The sequence below is a fragment of the Misgurnus anguillicaudatus genome, chromosome 16 (genome assembly GCF_027580225.2).
Source record: "Misgurnus anguillicaudatus chromosome 16, ASM2758022v2, whole genome shotgun sequence".
In the NCBI taxonomy this organism is placed as follows: domain Eukaryota; kingdom Metazoa; phylum Chordata; class Actinopteri; order Cypriniformes; family Cobitidae; genus Misgurnus; species Misgurnus anguillicaudatus.
This window is the reverse complement of record NC_073352.2, coordinates 34,729,180-34,744,716: the sequence shown is the minus strand read 5'-3', so window position 1 is coordinate 34,744,716 and position 15,537 is coordinate 34,729,180. Positions and strand designations below refer to the sequence as shown.

General features: G+C 37.6%; 1 protein-coding gene across 1 annotated transcript in view; it reads right to left on the bottom strand.

Moving 5' to 3' along the window:
* snx25 (sorting nexin 25) overlaps positions 1-15,537 on the bottom strand; it is a 52,168-nt gene that overhangs the window by 11,462 nt on the left and 25,169 nt on the right. The window contains exons 5-11 of the mRNA XM_055178675.2: positions 15,031-15,217; positions 12,210-12,280; positions 6,885-7,075; positions 5,048-5,179; positions 3,078-3,353; positions 1,102-1,266; positions 534-665 (exon numbers count right to left, since the gene is read on the bottom strand). Of these exons, the coding sequence (XP_055034650.2) occupies positions 534-665; positions 1,102-1,266; positions 3,078-3,353; positions 5,048-5,179; positions 6,885-7,075; positions 12,210-12,280; positions 15,031-15,217 (1,154 nt within the window). The remainder of the gene's footprint in view (positions 1-533; positions 666-1,101; positions 1,267-3,077; positions 3,354-5,047; positions 5,180-6,884; positions 7,076-12,209; positions 12,281-15,030; positions 15,218-15,537) is intronic.

The following is a 15,537-nucleotide window of genomic DNA, read 5'->3' as shown; positions in this document are numbered from 1 at the left end:
ACAAAGAGAAAAAATAATAATTGACACCACAATTGAGTTTTAATTTCAACAAACCTCCATCATGGCGATCAGTGTTTGCATTTCATCAGCTCATTTGCATTTTAGAAAACACCCAAAAACTGCACATTTTTGCTCACACCTTTTTAACAATTCTAACATGTTAATACCATACTAAATTATCTATGGGGTATTTTAATCTAAAACTTCACATATGCACTCTTGGGACACCAAAGACTTACATCTTTAAAAAAAATCTCATAATATGGCCCCTTTAAGGTCAGTGAAGATTCAAAAACTTTGCAAAGACACTAAAGCATGATGGTGAGCAGAGTCAAATTATCACAAAGCCGGCATGTCGTGTATTGAATGCATAAGGGTGCTGCCACAAGACGTTTTAGCCCCTTTCCCCAAACCCCATTTCTCTGTTCTAGTTCATACCAAATGATAGAAGTAAGATCCAACAACCCCAAATGAAATCAAAACCCCGCTCCACCTTCTCATCATTTGGACATTTAAATGGGAACAAAACGGACCTCTGCAGTGTGTATGACGGCTCTCCAGGTGCCCAAGTTCTCACACCAGCAGTCCGTGCGCGTTATGTGCAGCTGAAGGTCACCGTGTTCCTTCTCCATCGCTCCGATTTCTTCCTTTAGCAATGACACAATCTACAGAAAGATATTCATATGAGTATACCAGATCTGTAGAAATGCGTCATGATATTCTGACCACGACCCTGGGGAACGGAAACGCTGAGCTTTCAGCAACCCCTCAAAGAAAACAATGAGATCACGTCAGAAGATATCGATTTCTGCCTTATGTAATGGATTTAATAAAACCACACACACAACAGGAAATATATTCAACATAAAGAAGGAATATAAATGCATGTGTTATTAGTCAGATAGAGGGATGTCAAAAGTACCAAAGTATTCAAGTTTTTGACTACTTTCAATGCTGTAATGGTTGACAATATTTTTGCTGTTGTTTTATACAATTTGGTTAATGGTATTGACTACTGAACATTAAGTATCATGAAAATTATATTTATGTGCCCTGATTAAACAAAAAACAGCTTTATACATAGAAAATGTACACAAACACCTTTTTATCAGGTCGTGGTGCATTCTGAATAGAGCCCAGAGCTTGACGCTTATACTCGAGTCTCTCAAACAGCTGCTGTAGTTTGGTCACGGCGTAACTGGCCTGTTCATTGATCCCTTTACTGCCCTCATCCAGGGTCACATCACCACCCTCCATCACCTGACCCTACACAAGACAATCAAAGAAATGAGTCATGTGACACCATGTAATAGAGATCATGCAATACTATATATAGTTTAAAAAGATTACAATTTATAAAAACTGCCACAAAATCATATTTGTAATAAATAACATATTTGACAGACTGTGAAATTGAGTTCTTAGGAAACTCAATGGTAGAAAATACAGTATTTAAATATTGCATTGCAAAAATATATTAAGTATTTAACATACAATGGACTCAAATGGAATATAGACAGTATCTGGGTTTCCATCAATACGTAAAGCTAGAGGTCGGGGATAAATCGCCTGCGATTCTCATGCGTATCTCATCAATAAAGCCGGTTTCGTGATTAGTAGTACATCGCCATCACCTGCTTTCAGATGAAGCGCCAGTTACTAAACAGAGCCGTATTTCACAGAGAAGCTAGGCAAAATCGCATGCATTATCAGAAGCGATTGTCCACGATTATGAACGCGATTTTGCCTAGCTTCTTGGTGAAATAAGTCTCTGTGTAGTAAATGGCGGTCAATCTGAAAGCAGCTGATTTAATACTAATCACGCAACCGGCTTTACTGATGAGATACGCATGAGAATCACAGGCGATTTATCACCCACCCCTAAATAAAGCAAATCTTTTCAAAATTCGCAAAAAAAGAAAAGAAAAACAAACTAATGCAAATTAGGTGCCTTTTCATCATTGTTTGTGCGAATGACGGTGATATCGATAACCTACACTGCAAAAAATTATTTTCAGAAAAAAATTCTTGGTATTCAAGATTAAAAATAAAAATTCTTAAATTAAGATGCTTTTTCTTGATGAGCAAAACGACCCAAGAAAATAAGTCTAGGTTTTAGACCAAAAATATCAAATTTAAGTGACTTTGTGCATAAAACAAGCTAAAAAATCTGCCAATGGGGTAAGCTAATTTTTCTTGAATTTAGTGTTTAAGAAAAATATTCAAGATTTTTTGCTTACCCCATTTGCAGATTTTCTTTGCTTGTTTTATGCACAAAATTACTTACATTTGACATTTTTGGTCTAAAAACTAGACTTATTTTCTTGGGTGGTTTTGCTCATCAAGAAAATGTATCTTAATTTAAGATTTTTTATTTTATTTTTACTGAAAACAAGACATAAATACTAAGAATTTTTCTTGAAAATCATTTTTGCAGTGTAGTCCCCAACAGTGAATAAAACAAGGCATGCTTAGAAAATGGAGACAGGATTGCATTTAGTTACGATTTGGCAAGTTAAATAAATTAACTAGCAGTGCAGCTTGTAATTGCCAAACTGAATGCTGTGCACAGAAGAAGGAATGCAGAGTTTTTGACGCAGGCACTAACAGCAAGGGCATTGCGACAACGTCGAGCCCCAAGACAACAACAGCTGATACAGCTAGATCAGGGTTCCCCAAATCTTACCCTGGAGGGCCGGAGCACTGCAAAGTTTAGCTCCAACCCTGATCAAACACACCTTCATGATCACTAGAAAATCACAGGTGGGTAAGTTTGATTAGTGTTGGAGCTAAACTCTGTAGTGCTCCGGCCCTTCAGGGTAAGATTTGGGGAACCCTGAGCTAGAAGATCAGTCACCTGGGTTTAATGTTCACTACGTCAAAATTTAATTAGCAAATGCGCTTCCATCTCCCATTATTCGCTTTCACTCGCTTTAAATCAAAAACCACTTCAAGCAAACATCAAAAACTTTTTTGCAAATGAATGGATTTTTATTTAAAATTTAGCTTTTCCATTACTCATTACTCGTAAAACTGAGCTAGAGACAAAGTGATTTTGTGTGTCATGTTAAACTCACGACATCATCTTTCTCCTCACTGCTGGACTGTGAGCTGCTCCTCTGTTCCTCCCGTTTAATGAGTCTCTCGTACAGGTCGCTAACCAGGAATGATGGGTAATATCGCTCTTTCATTGTCTCGTAAACATCTCCCTGGATCCTGTGGAACACATCCGTACCCTTGTTCCCCACCAGCGTCTGCTGGATCTCTTTATAAAGGGCTTTCTCCACCGGGATCTCTTTGCTCTCCACAAAGAAGTTCTGATAGATCTCTCCCACCAGCTGTGGCACTTCATTCTGAACACACACAAACACATGAGAGACCATTTATAAGAATCAAGAGACTCACGAGTAGGCATGGGCCGCTATGAGATTTTGGCGATTTGATAACCTTAGGCAAAAATTTTCAACTGGACAAAATAGATTTAATTTTTAAGCAACATACAACATGTATGCCAGGTAAAAACAAAGCCTTATATTTTTGTAATATCTACATATAAATGTAAATATCAAATTAATTACATGACTTAATGATTTAATTACTTTTGTGTAAACACAGCTCATACCTTGAAAACAGTATCAGTTCATTAAAACTTTGGTATACCTTAAAACTGGTAACCAGCCCATATGCCTACTCACGAGTAAGACGTTCAATAACAGCTGCAGAGAACAGATTGCTAAACTACTGTTAACCTGACAAGTAATCTTAAAAAAGCGCAAGATTTGAAGATTTATGGATGACGGTCTTCCAAGAGCAATGCTTTGAATCTCTGTTTTTCCAAACTGATTTTAGACAATGTCACATTGCAGAACGGCATAGCATTATAACATACGGCTAATCTTAACCATTTTGTTTTGTTTTATGCAAACAGATGCTATTACAAGTGATGAATATGTCATTAGAAACACTGTTACAAATCTCCCGATGCGCAAAAATGAGCCAAACATGTCAGTATTTCTCTAGTAATTGCTAAATTAACACAGCTGGGAGTTAATAGACCTCCATGATGATACACATGTCGTGTCCCAATTCACCTACTTGGATATATAAACTTTATAATACATAACACTTATTTAATCGTATAATATCTTGACACAGGGTTCCCACACCTTAGTTAACTTCAAATGCATCAAATTCAAGGACCTTTCAAGGACTTTCCAGGTCCAATACCCTCAAATTTAAGACTAAATGTGGAGAGACATTTCAAGTGAGAACAAGGTTACATCATGTTACCTTTTAAGATACGTTGTTGCAGTTCCCTTTCGAGGGAGCTCGCGGTGCGTCGCTGCGGTGACGCTTTGGGGACGCCTCCGGGGGTGGGTGCGTCTGAATGTGTTTGTCAAGTTCAACCAATGATGAGGCTTAACGACAAAGACAGGGTGACGCGGGAGACAGGAAATATATCGCTATATGAAACATGGCCAAAGACGGCGTTACAGGGACGCAGGAAGTAATGGCAAGGCAGACGCAGCGTCTTGTTCACTTCTCAGGGAACAACAGTTACATACATAACCAGAGATGTTTTCATGTGTCAAATAAAACTATGCAAAAAAGCATTTTGGTATAAATCAACATTCGCATACAGAAGATATAAGCATTTAAAGTGAACAGTTTAGCATGTGTGTCTAAAAGGCCACAATTTCTATGATATTATCCTACACTATACAGGGAATAAAATGGATTTTTTTCTAGAAAACTTCTTGCATAAAATAGATTCAAGCACTTTCAATGACCTGTATCCATGTATGTATATTTTCAAAAACTCCCCAGGGCCTTAAATTATTTCCCCCAGATTCACAAACTTTCAAGGACCCGTGGAACCCTGTTGACATATACTATGCACTGAAACTATGAACTTTTGTGATAGGAAAATTGTGTAGTTTTTAGTGTGTAGTAAGCGAATTGTGCTTCAGTCAGCTGCTGATGTTTTTATATGATGATGGGGTTATACGTGGTTTCTTGTATTATCTGTCAACAGCTTTAATCTGACCTTATTGGCGCTCTTGAGCATCTCCACCAGCTCCCAGAAACTAATCAGGGCTCTCTTATCCACACGCTCCATGTAGACACGGAAATGATCCCGGTATACGGAGTTTGACATGATCTCCTCAAACTGAAGTATCTGTAAGAGCATAAAATAAATGAAGCACACTTTATTATCATTAAAAACATTTCACATTACTAAAACATGTTACATTGTGGATGACACAATATGTCGAGGGTTTGATTTATCTTGAGTTCTGTATCATTCAACAAAAGCCAATAAAGATGTTTCTTCTTAAATGTAAAAGTCAGTCTGGTCTGTCCGTGAGCCATCTATGGATGAAACTACTGTGGTTGGAACATTACATCCATCAAAACAAATAGCTTTTTCCACTTAGCTTCAATAAATGGCTTTGGAGTGGACTGGGTATAAAGGTTTGAATCATTTCAAAAGATCACGAAAAACACAGCCTTTCTAACATGATAATATCTATAAACATGAGGTTTTGTTATGAGGGTTCTCTGGGTTCACTGAATGCCTCCAGATCAGGAGATATGACCTATTAACATGTAACAAACCAACATGCTCTTTGAGGTTTTTCTGGGAGAGATCCATAAAGGCTCGGGCTGTAGGGACCTTCAGAGACTGAGCTGTCTGTATAAATCACAACAGCCTGGAGCTACTGAGATCAGAACAGCAGGTCACACGACCGACTGCGAGGTCATAACACTTTTCTACACTAAATAAAGAGAAATAGAAAAGACAAGAGAGAAAGAAAAAGAGAGCTACCCTATAATATAATGCTAAACACACATATTTGATCATCTTTAAAGGGCCCATATTAGCCAAAATCCACCTTTACAAGGTGTTTGGATATACAATAAATGTATGTTGGCAGTGTGTGAACACAAACACCCTACAATGAAAAAAATCTATTCACCACTTCTTTTTTAATCCCCATTAAACCAAAGCAGCCTCATTATACATGCCGTTTTAATTCTCTTGTTAATGTGATGTCACACTGATGAAGCCCCGCCCATAGCCACTGACTGACTGAACCCAAAAGCTTTTCTAAATGTGTTTGTTAGCACAATGTAGCACTAATGCAGTATTCACAGAAACCAGATCTATTTTTAAAGGGGCCATGGCATGAAAAATTGACTTTTTCCATGTTTAAGTGCTATAATTGTGTCCACAGTGCTTCTATCAACCTAGAAAATGTTAAAAAGATCAACCCAGTAACTTAGTTTTGGTAAACCATTCTCTACAAGCACATGAAAAAATAGGTCGTTGAAATTTGGCTCTCCTTATGATGTCATAAGGAGCTCTTATTATAATAATACCACCCCTTAATCTGCACTATCCAACCACTGACATTTAGTGCAGAGAAAAGCACAATTGACTTTAAATTGCAACAAAACACCATCACTGTGATCAGTGTTTGCTTTTCATAAGCTCATTTGCATTTTAAAGGACACACCCCAAACGGCACATTTTGCACACAGCTACAAACGCAATTTTCACATGCTATAATAAATTATTTATATGATATTTTGAGCTAAAACATTGAGCAAATGATCCTATGTGCCACATTTGTTTGGGCTCTGTATACCTAGTGGAGTTGGAAATAATTATCATTCGGACGCAACATATTATACTTACAGGTTAAACACAGAATGAGAAAAAAAAAACATGTTAAATCCATTGAGTATTGCGGGTCTTTTCCACTCCTGCAGGTCTGCAGCGAGGCTTTAGATGTGTTCGGGTTTTCTCTGAGAGCATTTTTTTATAATAATGTTAGACTGTGTGACTGTGTGACTGTGAGTGTAATTTGTTGTTTTACCCGCTGGCTCTGTGGACCGTCCCCATCATCCTGAGCTCCGTCCTCCTGCTGTTCATAGTTCGGACCCCCGAGGAGCCGGATGCGTTTCTCGCACTGTTTCTTAGCCACTGTCAGCTGGTTAATGTAACGCTTCATGTTTCTGGCACGCAACAGGTCGGCCTTCAAAGCTGCTGCCTCTTTACCTTTACTGTCTATAGATAGATAGATAGATAGAGAGAGAGAGAGAGAGAGAGAGAGAGAGGTATGAAACACATTTAAGGACATATTTCCACAGCCATGTGATCTCAGAAGACCAAAAACATGTTTTAGTTCCTTCTGCTACATTCACACAGACACAAACAGCTTTCAACTAACATACAAGATCTCGAGCCAGGACACAAAGCTGATGTTTCGTTTATACGATTTTTTTTCATAAGCACTATTTAAAAGTCATTCTGAAGATAAATGTTGTACAAAGTGTACATGTAGCTCAATTGTTAGAACATTGTGTTAGCAGTATAACAGTCATATGTTCAATAAATAACACAAATACTGCTACAAATATATTCCTAACATTATACACGGTAATCTGCTTTGGATAAGTGTCTGCTAAAGCTGATTCATGGCAAACTTCTCTCCACTGAGCAAAAAACAGCTCAATGAACTGTGAATGTGTGCAATTGCAATTTCAACTTCTACAACTATGAACATCTAAACTTTTAACATGAGCATCTTGTTTTTCTGTTTATTCAAAAATAGAAGGCAGTATTAAGAAAAGTTGACTACTTTTATTATTGTAGGTTTACAAGTAGGCAGAAATGAATTTCAAAGTTTACTTGATTAACATGAATTATTTTTATAAAAAATAAAGCACATCTGTCTTAACATTATAAACTTAAGTGTCAGTGACAAACTGAAAATAAAGCATAGTCGAGATTTAATAACAACACCTGTAAGTGAAAGTATTTTTGGTCTGGAATTCCCCTATGGAATTTTCTAGAATTTGACCTCATATCACCTGCAGTGTCCTGAAGACTGCTCATTGGATGAATGTTTTTTACACGGCCAATCAACATCTGACACCTGTCGGACACACCCATGTTCATGATATAAATTCACCTGTGATTTGAGCTAAGGTGCTCAACTGCGGTAGAGCCAGAAGGAGGAAGCAAACGCAAGCGAGTGCACGAGCACAAGACACAACACGTCAAGGCAAGCAAACGAGCAGACGAGCGCACGGCCGACAAGGCAAACGAGCAGACAACCGCACCGTCGACTAGACACGGCACCATTGGACCATTCTTCAAGATGTCTCGTCTCGGTTCACTGAAATCCACTGAGGTAAATATACCGAACATCACAGCTGATTCATACACCGCAGCAAACCAAACTTCTCGATCCAGTGGTTTGTGCGTGTAAAAGCTGTATGTTTGGATGCATGCCACACTTTAATAGCTGTGGTGAAAATCTTTACAGCTTTGAACCGGTTTATATCAGGTGTATCCGAGCTGAATGAGTTCGTGTCAAAATATATGGGCATAACCATACCATGGTTCAACATGCCGACACCATAAACGATCAACGACATGGTGGCAGAGTTGCTGGGTCCGCTTATAATGCGCTACGCTAAAGTTGCTTGTCAACTTCAACGTGGAATCGACAGATCTCGCCGCCGTTCACGTCTCTGAACCGGCTCGACGACCACGCAGGCATCTCTATATTTTATTATTACTTCGTTGTGCGCTGCAAAATATGCTTGTTGAGTTACCAAACCAAACTCATTCAGCACTCTGTCACCAACGATATTGTGTATATAAAATAAACTTAAAATGTGTATACATGTTTATTGTGTGATTTCATTTCGTAAATTGTATGATCTTTCTTTGGGTGCGCTCCATTGAAGAGTCCAGCCTGTAACCCGAAGGTCACCGGATTCTAGTACCACGGAAAGGCAAGCAATAGATCGCCCGTCCCCAACTGCTCACCTGGCGCGACAAGGACGAGCACGGACGACAACGCAAGAGAGCGCGTGAGCGCACAGACGTGATCAAAGGAAAGCCCGAACCAATCGGTGTGTGTGTTCACTTCGCAGTGGGATGGTTTAGATGCAGAAGTCACTTTACAAGTATGGGTTACCATACATTGGCCACTGTCACTTTTACATCACATGTAATGAGTTTACGTCTACATCGGCATACAACTTAACTAAAGAGTGGAGATGATACTTCAGTTTTACACTTTGAAGGTGTAAAGACTCTTGCATCTTTGTTACATGTGATCTTCACCCCATATGCTTCAGATTTTGTTTTAAACATATGAATGACAAAGAAGTGATGCAAAAACTCTTCAGAACTTACACAGACATCACCACACACACAAACACTTTGTGCACATGACTGAAGTGAATCAGTGGATTACTGGTTTATTCTGGTATTCATGTTGTGTTTTTTCTATATTTTCACAGCAGCAGATGGTCGAGGTGATCATTGGTTCTTTGTCTGGTCCAGTTGAAGATTTCAGCCAGCACAAGTTTGATTTCTTCAAGATGATCAACGTCATTATACAATTACAATACAAGAAATATCCCACCTGACTCTAGATCACTTCAATCTTTATATCTCCTCATGAGTCAGTCAAGTTCAAAACCCATCATTATAAGAAGAATGAGACATCACTTTGTTTAAAAGCACTGTGTCCAACAAAAACAGTGACTAAACACAGTTCATCACCTACAAACACAAAGGGGCGGTTTCCCGGACAGGGATTAGACTAGTCCTAGACTAAAATAATTGTAAGAGCTGTCCAAACTGAAAACAACTTGCACTAACATATCTTAAAATACACCAGTACCCTTTGTTTTGCCTCAAAATGCCCACAAGTAATGTTTTTATTAAGGCATGTTTGTTAAAACTTGTTTTATTTCCTAATTAAACTAAGGCCTAGTCCTGTCTTAAACTAATCCCTGTCCGCGAAACCAACCCAGAATCAATCAGTATCACCAAGCACAGATTTCCAAACACACAAAACCGCATTTTATGTAGACACTGTCACAACAAAAGCACTTTATACAAAACTTCATTTAATAAATATTATAAGCCCTGTGTCCATCGGTTATGTGATCACTCCTCTTTTGCCGTTAACGCTGTCAGGATTTATTAAAGACATGCCCTGAAAAATAACCACTGAAAAAGGCATGGACTAGGGATGCTTAACAATTAATCGCAATTAATCTAAAGCATAATAAAAGTTTTTGTTTACATCATATATGTTTGTGAACTGTGTATAATAATTATGTATATATAAATATGCACACATTCATGTATTATTTTAAGAAAACATATATATTTATATATTAAGTATTTATATATAATATAAATTAAAATAAATATACAAATGTATATACACATTCTTAAATGTATACAAGTATGTGTGTGCATTTATCTATACAAGTTATTATAAACAGTTCACACACATAATAATGTAAACAAAAACTTTTATTCTGCTATAGATTAATCGCGATTAATCGTTATGCATCCCTAGCGTGGACACGGTTTATTTTTTACGACTGACCTTGTGCATGTGCATTTGTAGACATGGTCGGAGAGTATTTAAATGAATCACACAACACAATTTATTTGTTCAACTCCTATATAATAAAAGACTACAATAGATTTATACTAATCTTACTATAGTAATTGTATTTATAGTATTTCTATAATAATACTATTATTATTATTATTAGTAGTAGTAGTACTAGCTGCTGAACTAAGATCAGCATAAGGAATCTCTACGGCTAAAACATGTTGCTGATTTTGTACCTTTTCTTGTTAATTGAGTCTTTTGGGGTATCTTATGCCTATAATTAGTCAAGGAGGTCGTATGGTTCTTATAATTTCCTTTTCTGAAAGTTTGATCAACTGTTCATGATGACATGTTCAACAAATGCACATAGGGTGTCACTTTAATGCAAATTCACACGTTAAAATATTTTGGGTCAACATCTGGCACAGCTTCAAAGCTGATACGCATCGAATCCTATCAATCAGAAGTCCATCATTTCACTGAAACACCAGTTGCTTTGCTGTCATCAGTATTAAACATGTTACCCTTGAACCCGCACAAATTACGAATACCCAATTTAACCCCTGAGTGTACATTGGTTGTACACTCATTATTGTGGTGCATTATGGGGATAAATGAGTGCACTCAATAATGACCACTACAATTTTGGATGTTCCCTCAAACAGTGCAATATTTAAGGGTATGTAAAAATAAAGCAAACAATTCATATTTGATTAATTTGAGTATATCTGTACTAGTATGGATTTTAGTTGCATGCTCCATCTGTCACTGGAAACAAGTGATGAATGGAAACACAGACAGAAACGTCTCTTCTCCTTTAACAGCCCCTGTCACGGTGATGGACCAGTGGACCGAGTTATAGATTTGCCCATTACTGGGCGACAGAAGAAAGACAACATGACTATGAATAAACAGCCTATTCCTAAAGGACTGAAATAACAAGCGCTTCCCATTGTGTGATCGAAACCGGCTTAAATTAACTCTAACACTGCAACAAAGGCATTAGCTTTAACACTCCAAATCACAGATGTGTGACTCTTAAAATTAGTTTCTTGGTTTAGTGAAAAATCCTTACTTATATCCAGATCAAATTCATTAGCACACTGATAAGACATTAATAACATTTTGGCACATTGATGAATTACCTGTGTGAATAAAAGCTAAAAGATCTATTACAAAATCAACAGTTCAATGCGTTAAACAACAAAGAGTCTGACCATGCATGACCTTACAGAAACACATCTTTCTATTCAAGATTAAGAAATTAATGAAGACTACTTCACATAAAAACATTTACAGTCAACAATGTTCAGCTTAACATAGACCTGGCACAAGGTTCATTGTGTTTACCCATCTGCCAATCAGAGAGCGGCTAGACGAGGTGAAAGACAGAAGCTCTTGTGAGGAAGAGGAGAAAAACACCTTCATTATAAATCATGAAGGATCAGAGAAGATACAGTGGTGTGTTGTGTGCTTTCTTGCTGCTATAACAGCCTGAATTCAACATAAATGTCCTTTCTTGACTCCTGGGAGATGTTTTCCTCAGATATGACTATGACATTTCTAATAGATTAGACTCTATTAAAAGAAGCATCAAAGCATGTGCTAATGGAGCTGAAGAGGTGGGCACACAATAAATCACATCAAATGTCTAAGGCTTAAGAGAGAGACACTTCATCATTAGAATGAAGTGAAGAAACAGGATAATAAATCAATAGCTATTGGCCAGATAAGAAGGGATGAGAGGTTTAAAGGTCATCTTACCTTTCTGACGCTTTAACTGTGGAATACTGCTGATAGTTGTGGCCTGGATGATCTCCACAACTATCTGATACCTGCAGAGAATAAAACAAAACAAGTGTTTATTATTTATTTTAAACATTCAAGCTTATGAGAGTATAATAAAAAATAATTTGCATCCATGTTTGAGGGTCTGAACATGCAACCTTTTGGTAACCAGAGTCTAAATCACTACATCATACTAGTGATATTTTATATTATTTGTTGTTTTATGTGATACTACACTCACTTATAATTTCGCAGTTTGGTCTCTTATTGACTTTTTAAATAATTAAATTATACTGTTTACTAAGTATTATGTCCTATCATATTCACAGTCCTGTGGGTAAAAATCATCCCTCATAAAGACAAGAAAATCTCTTTTATAATGTCTGCAGTTAAAAATTGCAATAAAAAATTAGCCTATTAATATTTCAAGATCGCTCAAGTTTTATTAAGAAATTTCTCAAAGGAACAATGTTCTCTGTAATTAATCAAATCAATCAACTGAAATTATGAAAAGCTGAATATTTATTACACATTTTCTGTTCTTGATGAAACCGGGTGGGAGAGAGGGACAGCCAAATTGCTTTGAGCAAGTCAAATATCTGAGTCATTGAAAACATTTTAATAAGAGAAGGAGTGGTGTGAAATGATGTTGAGTTTTTCATGACGGTACAAAAGGGAACAGTTAAAAAATGACTAAGCATGACTTAAACATACATTGATATTCACATTGATATTCATGTTTTTGTGTGTTTATTGTCAGAAGTCTATAGGTTGCATCTTCGCGCACTGACATCACATCTTCGCGCACTGACATCACATCTTCGCGCACTGACATCGCATTATCTTCGCCCTCCGACATCACATCTTCGCCCTCCGACATCACATCTTCGCCCTCCGACATCACATCTTCGCCCTCCGACATCACATCTTCGCCCTCTGACATCACATCTTCGCCCTCTGACATCACATCTTCGCCCTCTGACATCACATCTTCGCCCTCTGACATCACATCTTCGCGCACTGACATCACATCTTCGCCGTCTGACATCACATCTTCGCCCTCTGACATCACATCTTCGCCCTCTGACATCACATCTTTGTCCTCTGACATCACATCTTCGCCCTCTGACATCACATCTTTGCGCACTGACATCACATCTTCGTCCTCTGACATCACATCTTCATCCTCTGACATCACATCTTTGCGCACTGACAATACATCATCGCCCTCTGACATCACATCTTCGCGCTCTATAGCTGCTTTCATTATCCCTCCAAAGACTTCATGCAAATTCAATTAGCATACATCTTCATTTTGAAAGCTAATCTTTTTGAAGCATCTTCATCTCCCACTTCAATATAATGAGACAAAAGCCAAACTGTTTCTCCTTCTCATCTCTTCATCATCACCAGCGCGGTAAGAAACCTGGGTGTTTATCTGTGTCACCTAGCAACAATCTCATTACCTGACCCCACATTTCCTCCTGCTGTGAAATGAGATGGGCCAATTATGGATGCACAATTTTCTTCACACAACGCACAACCTTTCCTGCTCTCCCCTTCAGTCAGTGCTCAAACAAAGACTCTATAAAGTCAAAGTTTATTTATAAAGCACTTTTTTAAAACAACAAATGTTCATCAAAGTGATGACTTTACAGGGACCTAATTAACATAATTAATTTTAGACCATAAGTTTTAAGATGTTATGGTGCAACTGAAGACAAAACCAAAGAGGCTCATTGTTGTCATGGAAACAGAGGGATCAGGTAGATGGGGAGTTGACAGATAACCAGTTTCTGTCTGTTATAAAGAGTGACAACACAGACATCATCTCCGGTAATATCACATTCTTCAGCAAAATCAAAGCAAACATTTAAATTCCCATCATTAAGCGTACAACAGATCAGCTGAAGAGACTGAGTCAAATACATGTGGAATGGAATGGAAATAAATAAGTTATGATTGAATTTCCATATTTGGGAAAACTATTCCTTTAAGCTAGCTGTAATGATTGTGAAAAGCTTTATTCTTAAAAAGGTACATCACATAAACTCCTCCAGGCATAAACTTTCAGCTGTTTGTTGATCCATTTCTCCGAAAAGCTTAAACTACAAATACTAAGAATATAATTTTCTGCCTTGAAGATTAATATTTCAGCTTTTGCTTTTTCTTTTAATCCCAGAGCGACGGGAGAGACAGACTGAGTTCTCTGAGCGTTGCTATTGCATTTATTTCTTTTCTAACCATCTTACCAACACCAAAAACATTTAAAGACCTAAATACAGCTACAATTAAAATGCACTCTGAAGAAACTAGAGTCAGACGCCTACCAATCCATCTCTAACCTTCACGCCTGCAATCAATACGGCTAGAAAGTTTGTCCGAGCCTTCAAATGTCTCATGACTCACAGATAATACACATCCAGAGCTGAAATCTAAAACAACATAACTCAAATGACAGATTTCCTATCTGACCCAAAAGAGACCGTGAGGCGAACAACAACTAAAGTAATGAAAGTGTATTCATCTAGTTCACCTATTAAAGAGAAAATCTCCAGACACAAAATAACAGAAATGGCTTTCAGCAGAGCTATTTGGTTCAGATAGCAGTGATGCAGACAGATCTAGTGAGTCACACACACACAATCATCTATTTATATCACTGTCAAGTCCAATGGAAAGTCACCCTGGACTGATTATCAACATTGCATGCCTGTACGACAGCAGTATGAAGTACGTATATGGTTTAGAAATCTATAATGTGAATTGATGTTGTGTGAGAGCTGGATGTTTGTACCTGAGCTGTTTAAGGAACTGAACATCGGAGCTGCTGCTGATGAGTTTGATGAACTCCTCATAGGACGGCGCATATGTGTACGCCTTTTTATGATGCTCATTCACCTGCTCTCGGTGCTCTAACTGAGCCAACAACATCCGGTTAATGTAGTCTGGATCGCTCAACACATCCACCAAAGGCTTCAGCACTGGAGAGAGAGAGACAGACAGAGAGACATTCATTGCTCACACAAAAACCCATGTATATTACTATGGATCTTTCTGACTTTATTATAAGTTTATTTGTATGTTTTTTTTTCGTGTAACTATTTATTTTATTTCTATTATTATTTAATACCATTCTTTTTCTCTCACTTGTCAAGAAAATATGTTGCCTATACAGACAGAAGTCAGATTTAGATATGATCAACTGTAAATCAGTACAGTGAGACTAAGGTGAAGCTGCTAGCTTATCATTGTCTCGAGAGTTTACTGAAGTACAGCTGACGATAAATGTTAAGAATAAAAC